At 44.8% G+C, this 16,361-nt stretch overlaps 1 protein-coding gene across 3 annotated transcripts in view; it reads left to right on the forward strand.

Moving 5' to 3' along the window:
- Positions 1 to 16,361, forward strand: part of MICU1 (mitochondrial calcium uptake 1) — a 730,309-nt gene that overhangs the window by 220,215 nt on the left and 493,733 nt on the right. For all 3 annotated transcript variants that reach the window (XM_085603833.1, XM_085603832.1, XM_085603834.1), the window contains exon 2: positions 12,709 to 12,870. In XM_085603833.1, the coding sequence (XP_085459959.1) occupies positions 12,710 to 12,870 (161 nt within the window). In that variant the 5' untranslated portion in view covers position 12,709. The remainder of the gene's footprint in view (positions 1 to 12,708; positions 12,871 to 16,361) is intronic.

The raw sequence follows: 16,361 nt of genomic DNA on the forward strand, positions 1-16,361 counted from the left end.
CAGAAGGGAATAGCTAGGCAGAAAAGCAGAGGCGGTAGGAGGAGGAACAGCAGGCAATGGCAATGGATGGAGTTAATCCAAGCACAAGCTAATGCATCCAATTCAGCTGGGTAATATGGTGCAAACAATGTAAGGAGAAGCACCCCGCAATGATGAGCAAACTGTAGAAGTTTGCGGGGTCTGCTGGCAGAACCATGGGTCGTAAGGTGACAGCAGATGGAGGAAGAGAGAACAACTCTCCAGATCCAGAGGCTCACACTTAGTCATCCAAGCCCGCACTGATTATGCTGCAAAAGACGAGTCCCTAAGTAGCCCGAGCAGGTATGAGAGCTGGAGGGAGGTAAGTAAACTCTCAGATTTCAATGGTGGCCATACAGAATTATGGGTGAGGTCCGTTTTATGAAGCATATTGTGGCACAACAAGGGAGGCAGGGGAACACAGGCTAATGCTGCAGTGCAGAATACAGGGACCTTGTCGTAGTCGCCGCACACATTCAAGACGCGACTCCTCACCTCTGTATGGGCCTACCATCCAGCGATCGGCAGCCACCGGTCCCGACTCCATGCCCAAAATGGCCTTGGCAGGCCATTACGCCAGTTAAGCCCAGCAGGGAGCTCCTGAGGAATGACTGATCCACAGCGAGCCCAGGCGGGGGCCGTGCGCCGGGATCACGCCACGCCCTAAGCCTGGTTCGCATCAGCAGTGCCCCGGTCCGCCTCAATGCAGGTAGGTCACACCCAGGGCGCTCCCGGGAGGTACAGCGCCGTCCGGCAACCATCGACATGAGCACAGGCCACCGGCACCTGGCACATCATGACCGCACCCTTGGCTCACCCGCAGGCCCCAAATGTCTTGTTGGACTGCGGCTGCCAGACCGCAGAGAAAGAAACCAGGTGGGAGCTGCACTGAAACCCGGCGACAGTGGCTTTCGCCCTTAATATGGGTGGAATGGTTCCGGCAGGAATGGTGAGCCCAAAATTAAACAGTGGAGTGTTCGATGAAGAGGATGTTGTGGGCAATGCTCAGCAGAGCTTTAATGCCATGCGGCCATCTTGGTTGCCGGCTTGGCCACGCTTGGATCAACTGCTATTATGTAAACAAACAACTTGCAATACAGTTACCAACAGAAATGCGGTGCCATTAAAGTGGCATTGTAGTTTCGGAGCAATTTCAATATAGCAGCTACATGTGAGCACTTGACTTTTGTCAAGCTACAAGCAAAGGAACTGTTTAAAACAAATCGGTTACACTAACATGTTGCACTGCAGATGGCTATCCTGAAGCAGGCAGAAGTTCTATCCCATCACCAGCAAGGATGTGCTTTGTCTGCTCCAGCAGCTTTGGGAAATGGGGTGCTTTCTCTGCTTCATTCAAATCGAGAGCTGTGTTATCTAATCCAGTAGCTGCTGTCCTATTTTTTCGGCTGTTTCACAAGCCATCATCAAAGACTAAACTGTGTTCCTCCTTCGAATTCAGTGGAGAGCTTGCATCCACATGATCAGTGGAAAGAAACAAAGGTGACAGGATTGCATCCCTGTGCACGGAATTAACTATACCTGTTTTTTTAAAATAAATGTTTTTTAAATGGGACTGGTTGCACTTTTTGTGCCTTCTTTATATTTTCTTTTTCTTTATGCACCCAGTCGCAATAATCAGAAAAGGGAAAAAATGTGTCTGTTCACCTTTTAACTCTTATTGCACATAATACTCTTGTTTATTATTCCTCACATATGATGTTGCATATTGATTTTTTTTTTTATTGTTCTTTTTTTATAAAGGGGGATGTTGTAAGAATCATGTCTTCCAGCGCAGAGACCCCTTTTTGATTTGAGTTTGAAGCTAAGTGTTATTGAAAAAGTAACAAGTGATAAATTGCTGTCTCATCAGTGCACGTTTCAGCCATGTGCTTTTATGCCGTAAATGAATAATTAATATCTCTGATAAGCAAGATCAATCAAAAACACACTCAGTGATAAGTTAGTGACTATTAGCTTAGAAAGTATTCCAGGAATGTAATTAATCTTATGACTGTTTCCCTCCATAACTCTATTATTTTAATTACTTGCTTTTAGGATTCTTGCTTTTAGTTTTAGGTTTTTAAACATGTACAGGAACGGTTCCATTTTAGTTACCCTGTCCAGCTTATTTACCTTTGTCCCCGACTCCATCCCAGGTAGTAGAGGTGCAAACTTAGAATATGGAGGCTGCAGATTGACATCATTTTTTGTCAGATTTTGCAGAATCGTCAACATGTCTGCCTTTGATGCAGATGTTATCGTCTGTGCTTATCTTTCCAAGAACTGTGAAAGTGTCAAGTCAGTCATATTTAGAAATCAATATAAAACGAGCATTGGCATAGCCATTAGGTCTCGCTTTTGGGACCTTATAAGTATTTAGTTATGCAGCACAATATCCTTGGTGCACCAACATTAACTGTTGCATTGTTAAACACTTATGAGGTCCCAAAGGCGAGACCTATTGGCCATGCCAATGCTTGTTTATAGTTGGAGTAGGAACAGTATACCACCAAAATCGACGGGGGCATATAAGGCATTTCTCACACAAAAAAAAGAAACATATTTAAAGCGCTAACTAACTTTTGTGTCCTGTTTCAGCACTCAGACACGTGCATCTGTTAAATGTCCATCCATGTCTAGCAGGAGTAGCACGTTATTACTAATGTAAATCTTCAACAGTTGGAATTTTCCAGAAGTACTGCTAGAATTATTTCGGTATTATAAAAAAATGAGGTATTTACTCCAAAAGTTGGAGTAGACCTGCCGGAATATATTTACGGTATTTTATGCGTTAAAGAATCTAACATGGTTAGTGGGGCCAAATGGGCAATATGTTCTCAGAATGCTGTTGAGATTTTATCGCCTCGGGCATGTTTCAAAGAATAATGGCGTCTCTCTTCAAACTAACCTCTAATGTAACCTTTTTTTGGAAGACTCGACGGATTAACACGTCGGGAAATTAGAACATTGCGGGAGGCTTAGACATGTCCTCACTCTAATGAATGGAATGTTGCTGACAAGACGTATAAATGACGTATTGCATGAGGTGGAATTGGTTGATGTTATATTCAAAGTTCATACAAACAAGCTTCAACTCGTAGCTTTCTATTTTAATTTAGTTCTATACCACATGTGCACCATCTACGAACACAGTGAATAATAGGTGCTACTTTAAAAAAAATAAGTTTATGAAACAATTTGCCGGTAAAGCAAAGGTGCTGCACCGTTTACTAAAGAACTGATAATCGTATCAAAAGGAGAACAAGGACGCGAGAAGAAGAAAACTAGCATGGCTGTAAAAGTAACGCACATCAAAGCGGCCGCGAAAGTGAAAGTGATCGCGATCAAGCGCGGCCAGCAATGCGCTTAATGAGCAGAGGAAAGCCATATGGCGCCTCTGCTCGTAAGCGCGCGCCCGCGCACATGCACGCAAGCTGTAGGCCTGCCAGGGTTTTTTGAAGCCCTAACTAAAAGTCTCGCCAGACCAGCGCATGCGCTGGGTCAGGCGAGACCTAAAAAACCATGCTCACTGTGGAACAGATGCCTTTTTCAAGGTCATATAACAACCATAGCCCAAATAATGTAGTCTATATTGACATATTTGTTGTACTGTATCAGTGGAGGTACTCCATTGATGTACGGGATTATGTCAAAAATCCCTATGGTGACATTGCACATTCCATCTTAGATAAGTTACAATATGTACATACTACCACTTGACCACTTAGTGAGGAGAGAAATGTCACCTGGGTCACAGATGTAGATCCAGATGATCCCAGCACCAGATTCCATCTTGATCTGTTATGTTTCATATAGGTACCCTAATATAGGCCCGGGTAATATCATACACCTTCACCTTCATTGCCTCCCTTATACTACACAGTAACAAGCCTTTAGGAGTGAACCTTTACCTAGTTCTAGTCCTGAGTGCAGATGGAGGGTTTCTCCTGAACAATAGTGTCCTATAACTTGATCAATAGACGCACACAGTATGAATGAATATTCATGAGGGTTCTTGGAAACCAGGCAGGGGCTACACACCACCTGCGTAATATCTACATACAAGGTTCATCCCATACGTCATCCTCAAATCCAACAATGGCGAATACAAGAAACGAGGGACAAAGGAACCCTAGATACTTCAGTGTATAAATACAGCACATCTTGCTAGGGTTAAACCGAGAGAGCCGAGATTTCCAGGCCGACACACTGACTAGAGACGCTGAGGCTCCTGCATGCAGACGCTCCAGCTGATAGTGGTCTGACACATCCCTTGCGGGGTGTCCAACTCGAGACCAGGATGGGGTCCCACACTCTCACTTCAGGTAATGGGGTTAGACTAAATCCTAGTGGGATTCTTGGCTTCACACCTACTCACATGCTAGGTACACTTAAGTACATCTAGATAGGAATTTTAGGAGTACGCGCACTTTTATCCTGCAATTTATATTCATGTATGCATTCATGCTTATTGCAAGATGGTTGAACTGTACTATCCCTTTATATTCACTGTAATGCTGATCATATATATCTGCTACTGTCTAACGGTTGTTGCAGCACATATACTTTACACTAGAAGAACAACTGTGCAATGAATCCTTATTGTAACACGCCAACTGTTTCTTCTGTGTAAACTCTGAGACCGAATAAGTGAGCACGAGTGACTGAGCGTAAGGTCGTTTATTGTTTCCACGGTCCTGAGGGATCAGGGTTGTCATGATCTAAGGTTGCCAGAAACTGTTCTCGCCCCGATAAGAGGAGATTCTAGTGGCACAGTGAGCTAGCTAATGCAAACAGGCTAGCATTCTCGGTGGGGGTGCACGGAACCAGTCTGCCACCAATCCCACAGTTTGTTATCCAAACGGCAGGTCCTGCATGGGTAATGTAGGACCTACCCGACAGATCAAAGAAGCCTCCAGCAAGACTTACTGAGGCTCTGAGAAGCATTCCATTTTTACTTTACAAACTGGTGCCAGGATTGTGTTCTTTCGTGGACTCTATCTCCTAGCTCTTGGCGTTGTGCTTGAAATAGCTGACAAGCTATTCCAAACAGACTACAAACCCGATTGTCCAGGTTTGCGTACCTCCTTCGAATTTCAGGCTTATTATTTATTCATCTGCTAGAACTAGCATAGCACTTAGAGATAGCGCGGTAAGAGTTTACGGACTATAAATTGTGATGTTATGCTTTTTCCCGATTTTCACTGTTATTGAAAAGCTTAACTGTTTTTTAATATCTTCTGTTACCAACATTATGTGCACTAGATCCCGGCATTTTACAATAACTATTTTAAAATACATATTTTGTTGTGAGTGATCTTGAGTGTGTAAATCATTAATGAACGATGACTTGGATTAAACCTGCTCTCAATTAGCAACCTAAAAACATTAACACCACCTCATTTATATATTGGGTGGGGTTCTGCGTGGCTACAGTAACCTGTCTTTCGCTTTCAGTGCTGCTACATTGGACTAAGTTCACCTGTGGGTTTGAAAACAAACCTTGTAGAGCTGAGACAAAGACTCACCTTCACTTTCCGCACACAATTTACATATACACTTGTTTGTCTGTACGTACTATAAAATTGTTCTCTATTATAGAACATTTAGTTCATTTTGTTTTAACTCCCAGATTAAAGAAAGCTTTTTCTGGCAATTCTAATTCCAGATAGTATCTTCAAATTTGTTAAGTTAATTCACAAATCCCCCCTTTGTATTTTTTTGATAATACAATTTAACCTCCAAGTACCTATAACATAGTTAACACTTAATCACGTAACACCTCTTGAATCCAAAATTACACCATATGTATCAAGAAACACATGGTGACCTGATTGTGAAATAAAACTGAAAGGAATTTGAAAACAATTACTTATGTCTTCAATCATTTTTGCATGAAGTATGGAGTAACATTAGACACAGCAGGACAAACTGGTTATACAAAGAGTGCATAAAGCGCTGGTCTATTATGGCGATTGTCAATTGAGTATTTATTGAAGAAGAATCACCTCTACAGTTTGCACCACAGTGTTCTTGACCAGTTCGAAATGTCTGGTGCATTTGGTTTCATCCAATGCCCGCCAGTTCCTTTATGGCTGCAAAGCATCGGCGAAATTACTGTCCACATTTGTAATGCAAGACCTTCCCAAAGAGTAGGGAGAATGGTCAAAATCACAACCAGGGTCTCCTGCAGAAGTAGGTGTTATGTTACTTTCTTTATGTGGCCCAGCTCTTCCTTCCAAAGTATTTTATTAATAGGACATGACCACCATACATGTATTTCCGTCCCCTCCAGCTCAGCATTTATTTGAGTTTAAGGGTGTGGTACCATTTGAACCAGTAACACTGGACCCTTTGGGCCGTCCTCTGAATGTCAGCCTATTGTCACTCCCGTTCCTCTTCTTTTGTCTTTCCCTACTGCCTTCTCCCACTGTTGCATGTTGGGCCATCCATGATAGAAGGCATGGATATAAGAGGGAAGTATAGAGATGACACTAGGCCCTTGAAGGATTTATAGTACATAAAAGAGTTTTTCAAATGCTTTCAATTCTCTAGTGCCAGCCAGTTTGTTTTGAGTTTATTTAAAATATACATATCCTTCTTGCCATTTCCAAACTCCCTCCTTCACTGTGCGTGATGTTTAATTTTTTGGTACTAGAACAAGTCTCTTAGCATTATGCAATTCCCTCTGCACCAATTATCAAATTATTTCTTGTCCAGGACTGGAGAAACATCTTGGTTACCATGGAGCGGAGCGACCATCAGAAAGGGCGTCCCATATTTCCATAATCAGCTTGATCACTTTCCCTGCATGAGACATTGCTGGTCTTGAGTGTTTAGACAGCCAGAGGATTTACTATGGTGGTCTACTCCGAATTCTTTATTCTATATAAGCCCCATGCTTCTCCATTTCTCTCAAAAACCACCCATAATTGCATTGCCGTATAGTACTTCTGTGTGTCTCGTACACCAATTCTATCTGACTTTGATCTACTCTGGATGACGTATGCTATATGAAACGTACAATATTTTGCTATATGAATTTCTCACAGACAATTTGTGTGTTTTTTTAAAGTCTTATTTAGAGATGACCAATGGTAGCGCCTGGAAGAAATATAACTATTTTGGAAAGATGTTCATCTTTCGAGCTACCAATCTATCCATCCATGAGTTCAACATAGGGCCCCATCGAAGAAGTTTTCTTTTGATGTTCACCTTTTAGGAAACACTGACAGCTATATAGAGATCGTGGAGCTTGGATGTGATTGGTATTTAATACTACCCTTCACCCATTTTAAAGGACAGAGGTATTCTGTCCTACTCGTAGTTGTTATGGAGTTCTGGATACCCAGCATTTCAGTTTTATTGGAATTAACTTGGAAGGCTGATATGAAAGTGAGGATCAAGTGTCTGGGTTCATTAACGTTAGTAGGATGTAGTCTGCAAATAAATGTCTTATGAGCCAGCCCCTAGAGTCCATGTTCAATGTATTTGTAAATATTCAAACCATTGAAATTGCTAGATCCTATTACTCGTCTAATTTGATCAGCTGCCCAACATATTGTACAATATTGCCTCCAATCCGCTTGCTCAATGGAAACGGGCATAAAATGTGCAGCCTTTGTACAATAAAACACAACACTTCGCTGGCCTACAAGACTAACATGCGGTTAATGCACAGAGAGCCGTCATGCAGGTAAAACAGTAATAGTTGTTGTTTCAACAGACCAAAACATCCAACCAATTGTGTTGGGACGTATGCTAAAATCTATACTTTTAGAGACATTCGTATAGACCATTTCATAATACAAGTGAATGGAAGCAAAATCCCTTGATCAAAACTGTTCTTTTAAGCAAAACCAACTAGTAAAGCAGATGGTAGGACCTTCTCATTAAAAGAAAGCCAGAAGTCCTTGAGAGAAAATAAAATAATACAGACGCAGAGCTAAACAGTTTTCTCAAATCCATGCTTTGCGGTGCCAGGTTAAAACAAGGTTATGCTTACAAGAAGATGCAGGAAAATGGGCAACTAACTGTATGACAGTAAATCAAATGGCTTCTAAACATGAGAAATACGTGAATGCTGCAGCAGTCTTAGGAATAATGTACTGTTTGAATGAATATATAAATAACATATACATTTAAGACGCAATTGTTTTAATACACGTTTAGGCACATTCAGAAATTAGCATTTTCGTAGTGGCGTAGTAGTATAAAGGCTGATTTTACATTTTCAGTTTCTAAGTAGGTGGGAGACAGTGGCACCCTACACGTGGTTATGTTCTTATTTTTTGTACATTATTTCTGCCGAGTCAATTTAGTAAAACTGGCACAATGTAAGTTTGATACCGCAGCTCAGACAAACGGTAAATAACACATTTTATGTTTATATTTGGTCCTATTGTTCATAGCGGCATAACTGTAATGCTTCTAGGCACAAACTCCGCCTGGGTATCTGCTTCCCCTAACCCTTGCTGGTCTGAGTTCGAGGCCCTCCTCCACCTGCAGGCCCCCCTGTGCCTCATGCCTGATGGTCCAGTGGGGAGCTTCTCTGCTCTTCTGCTGCTCTGCCCTCTGTCTCTCTGCCTTTCTTTTATCTTTGCTTTTTTCCCCACTTTTTTTCACTTTTTCTTCTCTCTTGCCTCTTTCCACTTTTTACGCCTTCTTCCCTCCGTGTCCCTGTTGCTGCTCGTCCCCCGTCCCCTCTAGCGCGCCTCCTGCTTTCCCGCCTCCCAGCTGTCCAGCCCCCTCATACTACTTACGGCAGCTGCTACACGGGCATGCTGCAGGCACTCCAAAGGAAAGCCTGTCTGCGTCTCGACCGCTCCCAGCGCCACAGACCCTGGTTCTCCGACTATCCACCACTATGATGCCAGCACCCTTTACACCCTCCACAAAGGACGCCACACCGCCTGCAGCCAGGCATCGCCGAATGACACCCAGGGTCCTTTTTCCTGCTGGACATGCAGCTGCACTTTCGCCTGCCACTGCACACCAGCCCCACCCACTGCACGACTGATAAATACTGGACCCAACCGCCTCAACTGCATCCTGCTCAACACACGTTCCCTCCATAAACACGCCGGCGAGATCTGGGAACTGCTTGAATCCGTCGACCGAGACATCTCCTTCCTCACGGAAACCTGGATGAACTCCACCTCCGTCCCGGTCCGCTACAAGATCATTCACAAGGATAGCATCAACAAACCGGAGGAAGGCATCCCAATCATGCACAAAAGCACCCTCTGCCTCATCACCCATGCGGATGACCCCTCAACACACTCGACCACCATGGAGAACCACCACTTCTAGGTCCAGACCAACCACCACCCTCTGCGGCACCCTCATCTACAGATCCCTCGGACGCCGCCCCCCCTTCAGCGTTTCCATCATCGGCTTCATCCCACCCCACGCTCTTGCGTCCACAGACTACATCCTCCTCGGCGACCTCATCTTTCACCTGAACAACTCCAACATCCAAAAACACTTTGTTCCTGCTGGAGAACCTTGCCACCATCTGACTCAAACAACTGGTCACATCTCCAACCCACTCAGCAGGACATAAGCTCAACCCCATCTTCTCCGCCAGCGACAAAGTCACTGTCCCCTTCACCTTCAGTCACTCCACCGAGCTCCTGTGGACTGACCACCTCTGCGTCCACTTCTCCTTCACCAAATCCACCGTACACCACCACGCCCACAGCTACCCTCGCAGAAGTTGCAACAAGGTCACTGAAGAAAAGCTCACCACCTCCCTCAGCAAAACCCCTCCACCAACACCCACGGATGCTAATACCTCAGCACGCAACCTCCACCGATAGATCTCCAACTGACCCTACATTCTGACTCCTGTTAAGAAAGCCCAAGGCATTCAACACTCCAAGAGAGCCGGCTGCTTCTCTCCCGCCCTTCAAGAGTCCAGACACACCTGTAGATGGCTCGAGAAGGGATGGAGGAGCAGCAAGATCCCGGAAGACCACTCAGCCTTCAAGACCGCTGTCACCGCACACCACCACCTTATTAGAACAAAGAAAGCGGCCCTACAAGAAAAGATCAACACAAACGCACTCAATAGGAAATAACTTTTCGCCGTGGTCAAAGAATTCACCAGACCCAGCACAGACACCGCAGACATCCACCCTCCCAAGCTTCGTCAGCCTCCGTACCCAAGACTCTCCTGCCCCACCTGCAACCATCCCACCCTACGACACCAGATCCCAACAGACCCTGCTCAGCAGGACTCCTCTCACCGCTGACTATACCCTCAAGATCATGAAGAGCATCCACTTCGGAGCACCCTTGGACCCCTGCCCGCACCACATCATCAACACAGCTAGCACCACCATCACCCCCAAACTCTGCTGAACCATCACTGCTCCATCTATTCCGCCACCTTCCCGGAAGACTGGAAACACACATTGACCCCTTGCTGAAGAAACACTCAGTCAGATCTCAAGAACTTCAGACCCATCTCTCAAGCTCATCGAGAAGGCCATCAACGCCCAACTCTGAGTTCATCAAAGTGAACCACATCCTGGATATCTCCCAATCCAGCTTCTGAAGCAACCACAGCACAAGACCGCCCTCCCTGTTGCCACAGATGACGTCTGCACCCTCCTTGACTGATGCAAAACTGCAGCCCTCATCCTCCTGAACCTCTCGCCCACCTTTGATACCATCTCTCACCGCACCCTATGCACAAGACTCCATGACGCCGGCATCCACGGCAAAGCCCTAGACTGGATCCGCTCTTTCCTCACCGGCCGAATACAGAGAGTCAGACTACCACCGTTCCACTCTGAACCCACAGAGGTTCACTGCGGAGGTCCTCTGGGCTCCTCCCTGAGCTCCACTCTCTTCAACCTATACATGCCCCCGCTCTCAGCCATCGTCTGGAACCACTGACTCAACATAGTCTCCAATGCCGACAACACCCAGCTGATTCTCTCCCTCACCAACGAACCCACAGTCACCAAGAATAGCTTCCACGACGGGATGAAGGCTGGCCGCACCTGGATGAAGAACAGCTGCCTCAAGCTTAACTCAGAGAAGACCGAATTCCTCATCATGGGCTCCACCCCCTTCGCCTGGGACTACTCCTGGTAGCCTGCAGCACTTGGAACCCTACACCCACAGACCACGCACGAAACCTCAACATCATCCTGGAGTCTGCCAGATCAACGCCATCTCATCATCTTGCTTCCACACACTATGCCTGCTCAGAAAGATCTTCGAGTGAATCCCTACCGAGTCCAGAAAGATGGTCAGCCACGTGCTCATCAGCATCAGAATTGACTACGGCAACGCATTCTATTCCGTCATCACCCAGAAACTCCTCAAGAAACTTCAGAACGCCTCTGCCAGACTTATCCTCCACATCCCCATGTGCATTCACATCACCGGCCACCTGAGAGACCGCCACTGGCTCCCAGTCAACAAAGGAATCGCCTTCAAGCTCCTCACAGATGCCTACAAAGCCCTACATGACATGGGACCGGCATACTTTAACCACCGCCTCGCATTCGACGCATCCATTAGAGACCTCCGCTCGGCCCAACTGGCCCTGGTACCATGTACCCGAAAGAGCACGGCCGGAGCAAGATTCTTCTCCTACCTCTCAGCAAAGACCTGGACCACCCTTCCTCTCCACCTCAGGCAATCACTGTTGCTGCCTCAATTCAGGAACGACCTCAAGACCTGGCTCTTTGACTGAACCACAGCATCTTCGACGGACCAGCAGTCGCCCCCCCAGCGCCATGAGACTCTTACGGGTGAGCTGTCTTGTTTTACAAGCCACCTAATTTATTGATTGAAGACATTATTTACCAGCAGGCTGTTTAGTCCTGGAAAACATTATAAGGCTCACTTTTAAATCATTAGGTTTGCAAATCAAAATCAGTAAAATATAAGTTAATATGGAATGCAAGGAAATTGGGTTGTGTTGACACCTTGGGTAGGCATCATTCATGACTTAATTGCAAAGGATTCCCTTTCCCACTCAACAAGACTCAGTGCTGAAGTATAGAAAGACATTTGCAATTGTTGCTGGAGGTTTTCAATAATTCTTTGGCTTGAGCCACCGATTTTGAGCTATGTGTTGCAGAACGTTTTATGGCATTGCTGGCGCAGTGTCTTGCCGTTGTGCTGACCCTTGTATTTTTGGGCCTGATTCACAAAGGTGTTTGCGCACCCAGGTGTATAAATACATTTGTACACAAGAAGAAATTAATGTCTGGGATTACTAAAATATGAAGTTATACTCTTTAATGGATCTACATCAAAATCGGTGAATTTTTCACAAACATGCAAATCTGTAGGCATTCGCAAATGTTTGGCATGCACATCTTTACCCTTGATGTGGTTAGACACATCTTCCTAGCAAAGGCAGGAGTAAGTGCATAATCGGAGTCGGACTGAAATTGTCATTACACAATGCAAGTGCGGATGTATGGTGAAGGAGCTTGTCCTTAGAGATTTTATTCCCCTTGGAGAAACAAAAAAAAAATCGAATTGAAGTTCCTCCTTTTTGTTTCAAAGCTGAATTTAGGGTGTTTAATTGGTTGGCCATGTGGTTGTCTGGGTGATAGAATTTGTGTGTGAATTCACAGTTTAATTTTATATTGTATGGAACAAATCTACCCATTGTAACACCTCTTGACAAATATTCCTACTGTGTTTTTTTCTTTCTAGGATGTTTCGCCTTCGGTTCTTGCCTGCAGTGGCAGGGTTGGCTGCTGTTTCTCGTCGATACCATGGTGGTTCTCATCCCATAAGCAGCAAGCGTAGACTGATGGTAGCAGCATTTATCGGTGCAAGTGCTGTATCAGCAAGTGCTGGCCTCCTGTGGAAGACGTAGGTGGAATCTTTTATTTTGTCATTGTTGGTTGCAGACCTTACATGTTACATGGCGTATCTGTTTACCTTCTAGGTGGATTGGTCTAATCTAAGTCTTGGGCGCAGCTTGTCTGTTTTTCTGTGTCTTTTCTTCAGAACTGTTTCACTGTGAGGAAAGCACAGTTAAGAACTATAATTGGATGTCTTTACCCTTGCATGAGGAAAAAACATGGGAAATCTTCAATGAGCTAAAATGATTACACTTTCAAGACACCCGCGTAAACCTCGGCTGTACATGCGCTCCAATCTATAGGCATCGGGGATTGTAAACACAACCGTCCTCTACCCACCCCCTTCCCTGGTCCACCTTCCAGAATAATTTCAGGTGCATGGAACGATCTGCTGCTGCCTTGCCAATAGACTCTCCAGTATCTCTGGTCACATTTGGCCCGTTTGCAAGTTACCTTATGCTTTGCTAAACTTCTTCTACCTTCCTGCTTACATCTCGATTGATTGACCCCTGACCAGTCAATTTCCACTGCACATTCACAGAACCGATTTACTAAAAGCACTTTAAATTTGCAGTGTTTCGATTTTGGGAAACCTATAACGTCTTCACTTTAATCACCGCAGACTATAAAAATATCACCTTTGTGCAAGTTTCTTGTGTTCTGATTTTAAGATTCAAAGAAATTCTGTTCAGATAATTTATGCTGACATCCCAAAATGCCACTTGAATTTCCTCAAAAGGTTTTTCAAATAGTGCTCAAATGGGCGAAACAGCCACTATTTTTCTCTCTTATTGACTTTCCTTTATAATACTCTGGTTGTTCAATATAATTTCAGTGCCTTTCATTATAGATGCCATAAACTGTCTGGCTGCACTTATTGTATTCCTCCACTCTTTATGTCCTTTACTGTTATCTAGACAAAGGTAAGTAAAAAGCATTTGTCCCTACACTGTAAGTATTCTCAATCCTAATCACATCCTTTGGTGGATATTTTGTATACAAAATGTGTCTGCGATTTAATGGTATGCGTATATTATTCTAAACATGAACTTGTTAGTCATAATGTGTTGGAAAAACAGCTAGCTTGGAAAAACACACTAGTTGAAAACGATAGCCTAATGCAAGGATTTCAGCAACCAGACAGCATTTTAATTCCATTTATAACCCTGCTGTCACTTTTCTGCTTTTTGTTCATGGGTGTTGAGTAAGGCATGTGCGATATTTACATAATTTGTTTTTGCATAATGAGCCAGGGTGAACTGGTTTGTGTGCCAGATGAACTTTGTACCAACTTCAAAAAAAATGTGGTATAAATATTGGGTCACTGAACCCAGAATTTTGGATTATTGCTGGACTAAGGACCTGCCAGGAGGAAGAGCTGGAAGAGCTGTCAGGAGGAGTACCGCCCATTTGCTGGTGTTGCTTTGTTGGGTTGGCCTGCAGTTGCTGCTTCTGTCTTGGGCAGGGAAAGGACTGGACTGTTCTTTTTGCATTCTAAATATCTCCAAGGGCTTAATGTAGAGCTTGCCTTCTGTGTGAAGTCTCAGGGAATTCAAAAACTTCAACATCTTCTGGGTACCAGTTTCTGGAACTGGCCACAGAGGAAAAAGGTCAATGACACCACTGCTGGCTCTGTGACCTGAAAGCACCACAAGGGGCACCACTCCACTTCACAATGCATCCCTGGTCTCACCGCTGCATCCGAGCCGCTGCTTGCAACGTGACCTGTGTGCATTGCACTCCTCACCACCTCGCTTTTTGACGCCGCGACGCAGTCACCGACACAGCTGCCTGCACTGTGACCTGTGGACAGTGCTCGTGGAGAATGATGGAGCAGGGGAAAATACAAAAAATGTTGTTCCCCCTTCAAAGTCGAGGACCTCATAACTCTAATTTACTAATTGTTTGAATGAATGTACTAATCAATAAATGCACCTTTATTTAGACACTACACGTGGGAAAACTAACTGGCATATGCAAAAATCTAATTTACTTACAGATGTGAACTTAAATTAACATAGCTTTGTGTTTCGTGTAGAAAATAGAAGTAACATTGCATGTACTTCATGTATAGTTAACTATATTGTGGCAAAGAATGTAGATGGTAAGTAAAATGGCTTTAAATGTTGCTTACGCTAGGTAACACCTAACACGGGTCATTAGAACGGTGGGTGGTAAACAGAAGGGCTCATTTTCTATGTCTAAGTTCTGTTATGTTGTTTTTAAATTAGTTCTGCTTGGGCCTGCTAGGCCTCTGTTCTGCTTGGGTTTTCGGATCGGGTGGAACCCGCTCTACAGAGCCCCTCTGACCCAAAACAGAACGTTACCCCCTCCCTAGGGTCTTTTTACACCTAAATAACCACATATATACGTACCACCTAAGGACAGGGAATTCCTATTATATATATATATCAAGACCTCACAGCCTTGCAATCTCAGCAACCACAGTCTCGCGGCCTTAGGCAGACCCAGAATCTCCTACCCATTCGGCAGCGACACACACACGATCTCGCGACCTCAGTCAGGTCCAGAATCTCCTACCCATTCGGCAGCAACACACAAAGTCTCGCGGCCTTAGTCAGACCCAGAATCTCCTACCCATTCGGCAGCGACACACACACGATCTCGCGGCCTCAATCAGACCCAGAATCTCCTACCCATTCGGCAGCGACACACACGATCTCGCGACCTCAGTCAGGTCCAGAATCTCCTACCCATTCGGCAGCAACACACAAAGTCTCGCGGCCTTAGTCAGACCCAGAATCTCCTACCCATTCGGCAGCGACACACACGATCTCGCGGCCTCAGTCAGACCCAGAATCTCCTACCTACACGGCAGCCTTAGCACGAGCTCATCCTATTATTACTGCGATACACAACAGGGGAATCGGGGTTACCATATATCAGATCACACAAAGACTATTAGTTGAGCACAACCTGTTCTCTAGTTCGAGGGGCTTGTTTTCTCCCTCATCCAGTTACCACTTACCTGACCAGGATCAACCTCTGTTCATTTTAAGGCAACGCTGACTCAAGAATAGGCTATCCTCCTATACAAAAGTACACAACACATGCTAACGTACAACAAGCTAAATACTTTATTTAAATGCCACATGCACATTCGCAGAATACATTATATATATAGACAACCTGCAAGGAAAGTGAAAGGTTAAGTTGTATACTCTAAAGAAAAAGGGGTCGACGTCACCTTTATGGTACGTAGCCCGTGCTCAATGGTCATCTAGGTTCCCTTCTCGTCTATGCCTCGGCTTAGCCTGGAAGTCACCCCTCTGCAGTTGTGGGTCTGCTCCCTTCTCCCTCTCCGAGTCACTGGAACCTCGTCCTTATCGGCTACTCTCTCCTCTTTGGATTCAAGTTCATCATCAGTCTTCCCTGGAATAAGTAATAGCTTTTCTGCTAACGGCCAGATGCCGCCTATGGTCTAGAAGCAAGTGCCCTTATCTCACTCAGACTTTCACTAATATAGAAGTGCATTCC

Source organism: Triturus cristatus, chromosome 1_2 (assembly GCF_964204655.1).
Source record: "Triturus cristatus chromosome 1_2, aTriCri1.1, whole genome shotgun sequence".
Lineage (NCBI taxonomy): Eukaryota > Metazoa > Chordata > Amphibia > Caudata > Salamandridae > Triturus > Triturus cristatus.